Source organism: Loxodonta africana, chromosome 3, assembly GCF_030014295.1.
Source record: "Loxodonta africana isolate mLoxAfr1 chromosome 3, mLoxAfr1.hap2, whole genome shotgun sequence".
Classification (NCBI taxonomy): domain Eukaryota; kingdom Metazoa; phylum Chordata; class Mammalia; order Proboscidea; family Elephantidae; genus Loxodonta; species Loxodonta africana.
This window is the reverse complement of record NC_087344.1, coordinates 75,691,042-75,704,286: the sequence shown is the minus strand read 5'-3', so window position 1 is coordinate 75,704,286 and position 13,245 is coordinate 75,691,042. Positions and strand designations below refer to the sequence as shown.

At 40.7% G+C, this 13,245-nt stretch overlaps 1 protein-coding gene across 7 annotated transcripts in view; it reads right to left on the bottom strand.

Moving 5' to 3' along the window:
* Nucleotides 1-13,245, bottom strand: part of MACF1 (microtubule actin crosslinking factor 1) — a 257,548-nt gene that overhangs the window by 210,587 nt on the left and 33,716 nt on the right. For 6 of the 7 annotated variants that reach the window (XM_064281766.1, XM_064281767.1, XM_064281768.1 and 3 more), the window contains exons 3-5: nt 6,394-6,483; nt 2,740-2,817; nt 11-103 (exon numbers count right to left, since the gene is read on the bottom strand). In XM_064281766.1, coding sequence (XP_064137836.1) covers nt 11-103; nt 2,740-2,817; nt 6,394-6,483 — 261 coding nt within the window. Of the gene's footprint in view, nt 1-10; nt 104-2,739; nt 2,818-5,240; nt 5,337-6,393; nt 6,484-13,245 lie in introns of all 7 variants that reach the window. The other variant, XM_064281771.1, reaches the window with a different exon arrangement.

The window sequence follows — 13,245 nt, the reverse complement described above, 5'->3', positions numbered from 1 at the left end:
TGGGCCCTACCTGGAAGTGCAAAATAATGGTCCAGATCAGGCCCAGGGTCAGCTTCGGGTTGCCATCCGTGATGTCATCATTACGAATATTCACCAGTTTAACCTAAAAAAAAAAAAAAAAGTTCTCAGAGCCCTGGAGTTTTTTGTTTTGTTTTGCTTTTTTACAGATTTACATTACATAGAGAATAAAAACTGACTTTTTGGTGTAGAATTCTATGAGTTTTAATTCACCTAGAGATTTGTGTAACTACCAACTCAACCAGGATAACAGAATAGTTCCATTACTCCAAGAAGTTCCCTCATGTTGCCCCTTTGTAATAAACTCTGTCCCCACTCCTAACTCTTGGTAACCACCGATCAGCTCCCAGTTCCTAGTTTTGCCTTTTCCAGAATGTCATATAAATGGAATCATATATGTAGCCTTTGATATTAGCTTTTTTTACTCAGCATAACGCCCTTGAGATCCATCTAAGCTATTATATGTATCAGTAGTTTGCTCCTTTTCATTGCTGAGTAGTATTCCACTGTATGGATGTACTACACAGTGTTCATCCATTTACCCAATGAAGGACATTTGAGCTGTTTCCAGTTTTGGGCAATTATAAATGTTTGTGTGACTGTAAGTTTTAATTTCTCTAGGGTACATTCCTTGGAGTGGAGTTGCCAGGTTATATGCCTAACTTCAAAAGAAACTGCCTAACTGTTTTTCCAGAGTAGTTGGACCATTCTGAATTCCCACCAGCAGGACAACCTTCCAAGCACGTGATATTGTGCATTGCTTTTTAATTAAGTCATCAGAGCCCTTTTTTTTTTTTGAGGTTAAGAAAGAGGTCTCTCTTCTCTCTCACTAGTCTTTGAGTCCCCGGATGCTGCAAATCATTAATGCATTTGGCTACTAACCAAAAGGTTAGCGGTTGAAGTCTACCCAGAGGGGCCTCAGAAGGAAGGCTGAAAAGTCATCCACTGAAAACCCTAAGGAGCAGTTTTACTCTGACACACATGGGATCGCCATGAGTCAGAACTGACTTGACAGCAACTGGTTAGTAATGCCCTGGTATCAAATACAAATCCCTCACCAGTGCTTGGCCTGCTCCTACCTCCATTTTCCCTCCTTTGACATAGACATCCACACCTGCCAATGCCTCCCATAGCATCACAGCTTTACTCCTAAAATCTCATTACAACACAATGTGCACTGACACACAGGCCCTCCCCTCCACCTAGGGGGACCAATCATCCCAGTCTGCTGGGAACTGAGGGGTTTCCCAGTACAAAGCACTTTCAGTGCTAAAACCAGGAGCGTCCCAGGCAAACAGAGATAGCTAGCTGATCGCCCTTCTTCCACCTCAACCCCTCTGTTGGCCTCTTCTGTCATGCCCTCATGGAGCTCCTACTCGGTTGTGGTAAACTGTCTTTTCAGCCCTCTCTCTACCTCTTCAACTAAACTGAAATCTGTGTGTTAAGTGAGAGTATGTTCCCTGTCCTCATACAGCCCACAGTGCACTGGGGCAAACAGAGAAATAACAATATAGTCATACATGTTATATTAGAAGAAGTAAATTTCTGAAGGAGCACAAACAAAGAGAACCTCCCAAGGAAATGGAAACTGTTGATATGAGTGCCAAAATCGAGCTGAGTCCAACACATACCATACCATTTAACTTCAACTTGACCGTTACTGTCGCTTGGCAACACCAAATGTTTTCCATAAAGTTCACTCCAAGAAGATAAATTCCCTCACTTTCTTCTCCTTCCTCTCCACTACAAAATATCTATCTTTACCTCTCTTTCCTTCCTTTTTCCAAAGAAGAGGTAAAAAAAATTTTTTCAAAGGTAACCACACCAGCTCTGGATCCTATCCCTCAATTCCTGGACTTGGTTCCATGAAACAGGAAGCAATGAGAGGAAGGATGGTGTGAAGAAAACAGCCTAGATTGTGGAAGGAGTGCTGAACTACAAGTCAGATCTGGGTTAAAGTCCCAGCTTTGCTCTAACTTGTGTGATTTGGGCCTGGTCAATTTACGCATTTAGATCTCAGTTTCCTTATCTATAAAATGAAGAAACTGAACTAAAAGATCTCTAAGGTACCTCAAGGCCTAACACTTAATACTCTTCCTCACTCTCATTTTCAACCTTAACCTCTTCATTGGCTTCTCCTCGTATGTCTATAAATGCGTTGTTGTCTACCTTCCTTATCTAGGGTGGAAAATCTACTCGACGACACACAACAACATATCTAGGTCGGCTATACTCTATATTTTACTGCTTTCTCAAAACTGTAAGTCACCAATGCCTAAGAGCTAAAACCTTTTTCTCAGACCTGATGTGGCACTCAACACTCCAGACAACGCCCTCATCTAGTTTTCATGATGATATAAGCACGCTGGTTCTCCCTCTTCCTGGATGTGCCACCTTTTTTTCATCTTCTTTGCTGGTTTATCTTTCTTCTTCACTTTGATTCCCACCTGAGGTCGGTCCCCAAGGTTCAGTCTTCAGCGTCTGGCTCCTCTCTGTGAACCCTCTCCCTTTCCAGGGGGTCATGCCCTCTTAAGTAAGGGCTAACGACCAAATGAGTTGTCCAACCATAATGCAATTGCTATCCTAGAAGTGAGCATCAGAACTGGGTCAGTCAGATTTAGCATTTACTGAGGGCTTACTAGGGTCACTGAGAACACCCCTAAGTAGGGCCCCAGTGCCGACAGTCCCTGGCAGAATGGGGAATGCAGAGGATGGTCCTACCTGCCGCTGCTTCAGGAAGTCCAGGGCAATCTGCACATTCTGCAACCTATGAAAACGCATCCTGCCCTTCTCTCGGGGCTGCGAACAAACAAACCAAAAAACGTTAATTTTCAGCTATACCAGTTTACCCACACAGACGCTTTTCCTCCTTCATTTCAAGGACTAAAAGACCACAAAAGAATTTCACATGGCTGAAGCCAGGCGTGGGAGCCTTGCATAAAGCACTGATGAAGAGCAGGACCTGTGTGCCTCACTAGGCTCTCAGAGGTGCCGTGTGCCTCGCTGACCGTGACGCATCCTGTGAGCACACAGTACGTTCCGACTGCTGGCACCGAATTGGTGCCGCAGCATCTCCACAGACCCTCCTGCAGTCACACGAGGCAGAGCGAGGCTCTGGACGCGAGGTTAATGGGAACGAAGACCAAAGCTCTATGGCTCCCGAAATCACAGTGAGATGCTATTGTAAGAGAAGGATGGAGAGCCCTGATTGTATAATGGACAGTAACGGACAGAGTAGACCTTGTTATAAACCTGGCCAAAGGACCTAGAGGCAGCCCACTCAAATACTGGGGAACGGGGAGTTACACGTACTCAGTGAACAAGTGAAAATATCCAAAATGGGAGGCAAAAATCAGGAAGTTATCAATTCCCCAGAAAAATGGGTATTGATATAGGGAAGGCACCTTTTACTCCAGCATGAAATATAGACAGTTAACAAAACCTTGATGATATAGGCTGTTGAACATAATACCCCAAAGAAAGTTATTCTTTCTTTGTTCCCAATCTTGCTAGTCAGTCCTGGATGTCACACGACCCATCACCATTTGGTGTCTCTGGTACCCTGTCCAAAGTTCGACTGCTATCCATCGAAAGTAAATGAAGACTGTTTGCCTGTGAGCACAAGCAGGGATGGCTATCTACCTCTAGAACATTTTCTTCTGCTTACTTTCCAATGTTTTCTTTCGTTTTACTCAAACTGGGAACTAAAACGTTACTCTTACTAGATTATAATCAATTCATTTGTAAATGTCAAATTGGTACTAATTAAAGGCTAATGAAATACAAGGTAGCTCTGTTGTGGGTACCTGCAGAGAGGAAATATTACGCAAGATCAAAATGGGCAAAAAAAAAAAAACATCCAACACTTAGAGAGAGAAAGGTGGAACATCTCCCTGTTTACCCCAAAGCCTGCTAAGCAATACTCCCAAACTAGGACAATCTACAGATATGCCAAGGCCTCTCTGGGAAACAGGTAACTTTCTAAATCAAAGGTCTAGGGAAAATCTTTTCAGCAAGAACTTCTTCTCAGTGATCTCAACTAAACTAACTGTGCATATAGCTTGGGGAATGACCAAACCGAAAAACCTTCTGCCATCAAGTTGATTCCGACTCATGACAACCCCATGTGTTACAGAAGGGAACTGCTCCACAGAGCTTTCTTGGCTGTAATCTTTATGGAAGCAGATTTCCAGGCCTTCCTTCTATGGCACTGCTGGGTGGGCTTGAACTACTTTAGGTTAGCATTGTTGTTGTTAGGTAGCTTCGAGTCGATTTTGGCTTGTTACAGAGGAGAACTGCTCCTCAGGGTCTTCTAGGCTGTAATCTTTATGGGAAGAGATTGCCAGGTCTTTCTCCCATGGAGCCACTGGGTGGGTTTGAACCACCAATCTTTTGGTTAGCAGTCAAGCACGTAACTGTTGTGCCACCAGGGCTCCTCAGTCAAATACAAACCTTTTGTGCCGCCCAGGGACCTAAGGAATGACAGAACCTGGAAAATTGAAGGCTCTAAGGCAATGGGAAGAGAGATCAGTGAGGTGAAAAGATGACTTTAAGGGGACAAGGGCTGGGGATATTGTCTACTTACTTCTGAAGAAAGATTATGAGCTATTATTTAGGACCTACCAACATGAAATGCCCCTCTAACACGTTCTAATATTTACTCCCCTACAACCATCACCAAAATAAATACCCTAAGACATGCATGTTAAATTGCTGTCCTCTACCAACAACACCATGCAGTGAGTGGTTTGCAAACAACAGGCTGATTTGAAAACAAATGGCGTGGCAAGTGATGAAAACCCGGAGGCTAGAGAGGTGGAAAGAGTACCAGTTAGTTAGTCTAGAGTGTGGAGCCATGAGCAATTAACTGTCATGCTGTCAACTAAGCCCTCCACAATTCTGCAATCTGGACTCAAACAACACAGCAAGGCCACCAGAAAGCTAGAGGTCTCCAGGTGACAACAGGACTTGACACCTTCAGACACCATTGTTCTTTTGGTGCCAACCACTCTCAGGTAGGCAAAACAATTCCCACTCCAGGATCAGCAAAACAGTGGTAAGAGGCACAATTAGTTTTAACCACTTTCTTTGGGACCTACATTCCCAGGTGGAAAGGGAAGAAGGCAATTGGTAACTGAGCTACTTGGAGACCTTGAGAACCTCAGACTCTCTGATGGCCCTGCAGTGCCAGCTGGGGTGCTGGCAACCCCAGGAGGACCTACTACATCATCATCATCTTCCTCCTCCTGCTCCTCGCTGTTTGTATGACGCCAGGAGGGCATGCTCACCAGACGGAGGGTCTTCAGCCCTGCTGGCTCCTTTGGCCATCAACCAAGGCAAAGACACAACAGAATAACAAGAATTCACAACACAAAAATGAAAGGAAATGAATGCAACATAAAAAAAAAAAAGTGAAAATACCCTCCCACCTCCAAAAAGATGGAAAACCAAATCAAGACCAGAGCGGATGATTACACTAAACACTTAATGTTGAAATATATCTTCAGTTCTCCATATTCACCCACCCACTCTGCTTTTATGAGAATAACCATGAAAGAGATAAAATTGGATGGCAGTTGCTGAAAAGATGCTATCTCATGGGTATCTCCATAAACACCTATAGGGTTTCAAAGGTTAGGAAATAAAATTAGACTGCAGTAGTTTTAACCTATTTTGTAAGCACTTTTCAATATAAAATCACTACAAATTTATCAAATATACCAGCCAAATTGCCCAAAATATAACTTTATGAGCACTGAAGGGTACAGTCCTGTAGAGTTAAAGAAAAATTCTGATTAATTATGAGATTATAAATGAGGGTCAGGGAAGAACTGGAATTTGCCATGTGCTCAGAACTGGCTAAAATTTGTGCTCATAAAAGCTTCTTTCTGTCAATTTTAAGCCATTAAAATATATAAATTCTACTGGGGCAAAAAAGATGTGAAACCAAAACAAAGGACCCAGGGGAAGCCAAGCCCTAATCCTGGAAGGAGTCAAACATTACTTAAAGAGCCAAAATCTATTGTGCCAAATTCTGTTCTTTAAATACAGCAAACAATGACTAAGCATTCACCAAAGGCAGCAAGTGCACAGGACCACAGACCCACAAGTGAGGTTTATTATAATTCCTCAAACAAAGCAAATATAAGAACTATTATCTGACAAGCTGAGAGGCTCAGACAGGATTTACCTTCAGAAAGACAGGATTTCCTACAGCAATTTTTAATACATTTTGGGAAGAGGCAGGCATATTTAATTATCTAGGTAGCAAGCAAGGAGTGGTAACTGTTACCCTAGCACTCAATAAGATGTACCTATATGCCATTAAAAGAGCCACACTTGTGAGGTCACCATTAGCAGAAGAGGGAAGCTCACCAATTTGATGCCCGAGAGGACCTCCAGCAGAGAGATCAGGTTATGGCCATCCCGCAGGTCTTCGTAGAGATCATTGATGTGCTTGCGGACCTGTGAATGAGAGTGGGAGACTGTTATTTGATCTTGAGTTACTTCATTATCCATGCAAGAATCTCTGGTTCTAGGTAAACCCAATACAAAGAATTTGAAACTGAAAGCAATAAAAAAATTCAGGAATTTTTACACTGGAGTACAATACATATGAGATGGTAACACTTACCAGAAGTCTTTTTTTTTTTTTTTAATTAAGTGAAATCACATCTACTACATACTGTGGCCAACACCAAACAATATCCAAGGAAGCTTGGGCACGAAGATAAGGAATCTTAGTCATCCTGAAACCTCTCAGGAATTACTATGCACCAAAATGTGATAAGATAGTCAATGATGGAGAAATTATTCCAACCAGAGTCCAAAAAGCCTTCCAGACGCTGCAAATCCAAAAATCCATTGCCGCTGAGTCAATTCTGACTCCTAGTGACCCTAAAGGACAGAGCAGAACTGCCCCATAGGGTTTCCAAGACTAATCTTTAGGGAAGTAGACTGCCACCAAGAACAGCTGGCAGGTTCCCACTGCCAACTTTTCGGTTAGCAGCCAAGCACTTAACTACCGCACCTCTAGGGCTCCAATGCTGCAAAGGAAACTAAAATACTAGGTACCCAGTATTTCAAAGAGTATACCTCCAATTTAACCCCTCTCGTCAAATATTTCTAACAGTGAATTTCAGCAATCAAAATTATGGGGGAGAAAAATCTCACTTTGGAAAAGCATGTGGTTATTGTCAAACACTATGCTAAATGCTTTATATGTCATCTCATCTCTCCCTTATGCCCACATCGTGGGTACTATTATTATTATTCATATTGCGCAGACGAGGAAACAAGGCACAGAGAAGTTAAGTAACTTACCCAAGATCACCAAATGAAAAAACTGGCCTCAATTTGGTCTTCTGACTTTAGACTCTGCCATTAACTACTATGCTTTATAATCAGCCACAATCCTGTTTTATTTATTTAACCAAAACAACTGTCCTACAATGTTTATTTATTACCCCCATTCCACAGAAGAAACCAAGGAAGCAAAAGTTCTGAGAAATTAAAGTCACTTCGCTATAGTAAGTGGCAGTAGGTCTTCTGATTCGTTCCAAGTCTAGCAACAATTTCATTTGAGTGATGGTCACAACACAGAATCAGGGGACCAGTGGAAATGACAATGAAGAAGATTCACTTTCAATATATATATTTTTCTAAACAACAACAGCAAGGGCTACTTTCAGAAGTAGTGGATTTCTAGTCACGAGAATTAGTCAGGCAGACACTAAGATTTTGGGATTTCTACCTTTGAGTGGAAAAGGAACTAGATGATTACTTAGTCCTTTCCAATTATAATATTCTAGCATTCAAAATATGATGAGAATAGGAAAAAATAAAGGGGAGACTTCCTGGAGATGGGATTTGAAAGATTAGATGTTTGGATAGGCAGAAAGAAAGATGGGAACGGTTCCTTAAAAAGTTAAACACGGAATTACAATACGACCTAAGAATTTAGATAGGGACTCTTTCACTATATGTACATCAGTGTTCACTGCAGCATTATTGAAATTGGCCAAAAGGAGAAACAACCCAGTGTCCACCAACAGATAAATGGATAAACAAAATGGAGTATTATTCAACGATAAAGACAAATGAACTTCTGATGCGTGCTACGGCATGGTTGAACCTGAACACGTTGTGCTGAGTGAGGTATGTCAGACATCAAAGCACAAATATTGCACGATTCCAGTTATGTGAAATATCTAGAATAGACAAATGCATACAGACAAAAGTTTGTTAGTGGCTACCAGTGGCAGGTGGTAATGGGGAAATGGGAGTTATAGCTGAGGAGTATTGAGTTTGTTTGGGGTGTAAACAATCTTTTGGAAATGGATAGTGGTGATGGTAGCACCACATGGTGAACATAATTAATGTCACTGAATTGTACACATAAAAAAATGTTAAAATGGCAAACTGTTTGCTATATATATTTTACCACAGCTTAAAAAAAAAAAAGATGGGAAAACCACATAAGACTAGGTATAAACCAAAACCAAGCCCAATGCCATTGAGTCGATTCCGACTCATAGTGAACCTATAGGACAGAGTAGAACTGCCCCATAGGGCTTCCAAGGAGCAGCTGGTTGATTCAAACTGCCGGTCTTTTGGTTAGCAGCTGTAGTTCTTAACCACTGCAACATCAGGGCTCCAAGACTAGGTATAAAAGTATAAATATTCCAGGTGTGTTTGCGTGTGTAAAGGAATAAGAAGGGGATGGGTAGATTACCTGATTGGAGAAAACTGTTCATGTTGAATCAGGTAATAATTGGAATATTAGAATAATATTTCCTCAATTTTTTGTGCAATTCACAATGTATTGGCTATAGACACGACACACTTTTAAGTTTAATGTGCATTAAGATTTCCTCTATCACTTTCTTAAGTCTAAGGCTAGACAGTGAACAAAACAATACATCTAGCCCTGATTTTGTAGCATCTGCTGACTTCCATGACTCCTTTCAAGCTACTAACATAACATCACTAAATGCAATGTTGGAAAAAAATGCATATTAACACACTACTATATAGTATATTCATCACAGAGATATGATAGTATATTAACCTCAAGAACATGGGCAATAATAACATGTAGTACAATAATTAGGAAATGATGAGTTTTGAGTATTTATTACTCTTTTATTTTAAATATAATTTATTTAATTTTAAGTTCTATAGGGTCGCTATGAGTCGGTAATTGACTCGATGGCAGTGGGTTGGGTTGGGTTTGGTTTTGGTTAAGTTCATACACAGTAAAACTTGTGAGAGCTGGAGCTCAACAGGACTTCCTTGTTTTCCCAGGAATTGCAAGTTTTCTGACTTTGACAGGGTACAGTCTTACCACTTTCCTATCACTCTCCATTAGTGGAAAATATTTGCGATTTCCTTCTCGGACAGGTTTCCACCTTACACAGGTTCTGGGTTTCACAACTTCTACTGTAATTTAATTTTTAATAATGACGGTGCGTAACAATCAGCTTGAAAATTTTCCGACAATTTTAACATTTGGTGCTCACGAGTCCACACAAACTGGCTCCAGCATACCCCTGGCTCCAAGATTTCAAAACCCCTTGCCTCGAATGGGTCTAAAGTTTCAAGCTTTGGGCCTAGAACAACCGTAGTGTGCCGTTAACAGAAATTCGCAGGTTGGGAGGGCTGGAAGGGGAATGGGTTTGATTAAGTTCAATTTTAATTATGTTGAATTTAAAATGCCAGTGAAGAAGCTACAAATTGGAAATGTTCCTGAAGCAGATGGAAATACCAGAATTCAATCTGGGTCAGCTGAGAACTTCAGTTTAGAAGTCACATGCACAGAGGTGCTAGCTAAAGACATGGGAACGGTTGGGCTTTCTGCATTAGAGGCGAGAAAGGGAGCAGAGTGCCAAGGACTGAGCCTTGGGGAATAGCCAAAATTAGAAGGCAGGAGATGGAAATGTCAACAAAAGACATTAAAAAAAGGAGCAGTGAAAGAGGTAGACAAAAAACCAAGATAGTGTAATCAAGGAAGGAATGATCACCAGTAACAGATGCTACAGAGGCTAAGAAGGATAAGGACTAAGAAAGCGTTTTTAAATTTTGCTACAAATAGGTAAGAGTGATTTCTGTGGGAATAATTTTCAAGACAGTGGTGGAAATCAGATAATAAATGAGTGCAAGGTAAAAAAAAAAAAGTCACAAAATATTAAATACTTCACATAAGCATTAAAAATAGAAGGGACAAAAAAAATAGAAGGGACAACACAGTTAGGATTTATTTTTGATTGAAAAGACATGAACATACAAAGTAAAAATCAGGGTGGGCATCCAATTATTATGTAAATAAGTTATAGTAGGGCTTGAAGCCCAAGTGAGATCCTGTCATCAACAGGATATTAAACACTACAGAGTACCGAAAAGAAAAAAGGACCCACCTTGAAATGTAAAGTTCATTTCACATCTTGGCTCCAAAATCTCCTTCTGAACATTTCAGTTACGTTTTACACCTACGTATATCAAAATTCAACCCTCTTCCAAAAAGCTTAGATCAGAACTAACTTATTATGTCTCTCAGTCTTTGTCTATGACTATAAAAACCAAATAACTATGAAAATAAAACTACCAGAGAGATACAGACACAGGTAATGGGGGAGGGGAGTATAGTGAGAGTTTTCTCTCAGAGAATTTTCAACAACAAAGGACAAGTCTATTTCTAAAGCATATTAGGCACAGCTCTGGGTAGAAAAGGGTGAAAAACTAGCTGATATTTACTGGGTGCTTCTATGTCAAAAAAAAAAATTTTTTTTTTTTCCTATGTCAGAAATTTTTCAGATGCAGGAATAGGATTTGGAGGGCTCAAGTAGCATCCCCAAGATCACATAGCTAGTATATGGCCAGGGTGATCAAATGCAGGTCTGCCTCATTCTAAAGTCCTTACCCTTTTGCACATACTATGCTTGCTGCCTCTGAAGTTTTCCACAAATCTCTGTGGACTAAGTATCAGAAGTTTTAGAAGCAGCCAAGTGAGGCCAAGAGTGTTCAGGAATCATCATTAAGGATGTTTCTTTCCAACAAATAATCGTGCTATTTTGTCAACAAATAAAGTATGAGTGAAAAACCTCAACCGTCTGAGGCCTTGGCCGTTTGCACTCCATGTGAAAATCACTGTCAAAATTAGCAAATGTCTCTGAAGAAGATATATAATGGTCAAAAAAGCACATGAAAAGATGTTCAATATCATTAGCCATGAGGGAAATGTAAATCAAAACCACAAAGAGATAATATTTTACACCCTCTATTGCAGTTGTTTGGAAACCCTGGTGGTGCAGTAGTTAAGTGCTACAGCTGCTAACCAAGAGGTCGGCAGTTTAAATCCTCCAGGCGCTTCTTGGAAGCTCTATGAGGCAGTTCTACTTTGTCCTTTAGGGTCGCTATGAGTCGGAATCGACTCGATGGCAGTGGGTTTTTGTGTTTATTGTAGTTGTTAGTTGTCATAGAGTTGATTCTGACTCAGGAAGACCCCATGCGTGCAGCGTAGAACTATTCCATAGAGTTTTTAAGGCTGTGACCCTTCAGAAGCAGACTGCCAGACCTGTCTTCTGAGGTGCTTCTGGGTGGGTTCAAACCACCAACCTTCCAGCTAGTAGTGGAACACTTAACTGTTTGTACCACCCAGAGACTCCTTCACACTTTCTAGAAAGGCTATAATAAAAAAGACAGATAATAACAAGTGTTGGCAAAGGAGGCAGAGAAACTGGAATCCTTAAACACTGCTGGTGGGAATTAAAATCATGCAGCTGCTATGGAAAACAGTTTGACAGCTCTTCAAATGGCTAAACACTGAGTTACCGTATGACCCAGCAATTCTAGTCCTAGGTAAATACCTAAGAGAACTGAAAATACCTGCCCGCATAAAAACTTGATGAATATTCATAGCAGCATTATTCACAATAGCCAAAAAGTAAAAACAACCCAAATGTTCATCAACTGATGAGTGGATAAATAAAATGTGGTATTTTATTTATTATTCAGCAATAAAAAGAAATTAAGTACTGATACATGCTACAATGGATGGACCTCGAAAACATTATGCTAAGCGAAAAAAGCCAGTTACAAAGACCACATACTCTATGATTCCATTTATATGAGATATTCAGAACAGGCAAATCTATACAGATAGAAAGTCGCTCAGTAGTTGCCTAGGGGTGGGAGGTGAAGAAGTTGGGGAGCTGGAAGTGACGGCAACGGGTGCAGGGTTTCCTTTGGGTGTGATGAAAATGTCCTAAATAGATTGTGGTGATAGTTGCACAACTCTGTGAATATACTAAAAGCCATTGAATTATATGCTTTAAATGGGCAAACTGTATGGTATGTAAATTACATCTCAATGAAGCAGTTTTAAAAAATAATTAGTGTATGACTAAATTTTGAGAGACCAAGTCCATCTCACTCAGGCCAATCCTCTCCAATCCCCATGCCCAGGCCTGTGCATTAACACACCAAGGAGTGCTCTCCCAATTTTTTACAGGTTGGCTTCAAGCCAATGAAAAACAGCTTCCCCCAATTTTCTGAATTTTTTTTTTTTTTTTTAAAGCAAAGGGAACGAATTGCACTTGCTTGGAATCAGAATCTGAGCCCAAAGGAATCTAAGATCACCTAGATCTAACACCCTCACTTTACTGATAGAAAACCATTGTCTAGAGAAGTTAAATAACTTGTCCATGATCGTTTGGAGCCCTGGTGGTGCTCTGGTTAAGTGTTCGGCTGGTAACCAAAAGGTCAGCAGTTCAAATCTATCAGCAGCTCCTTGGAAACCTTATGGGGAAGTTCTTGTTTAGCTGACAGCTACGTCTACAATACTGCTTCCTAACTCCCAGTTCAGTGCTCTCTCCCTTCACAGGACTTCTCTGATGCCTGAAGGGTTAAAATCATATATTATCAACATTATTAAATAATAAGACAGCCTCTCTATCATAGATTGAATTGTGTCCCCCCAAAATATATGTCAACCTGGTTTGGCCATGATCCCCAGCACTGTGTGATTATCCACCATTTTGTCATTTGATGAGATTTTCCTATGTGTTGTAAATCCTATCACAATGATGAATAATAAGGTGGGTTAGCAGCAGTTATATTGATGAGATCTACATGATTAGATAGTGACTTAAACCAATCTCTTTAAGACATAAAAGTAAGAAGCGAGCAGAGAGACACGGGGCCCTCATACCACCAAGAAAGCAGCGCTGG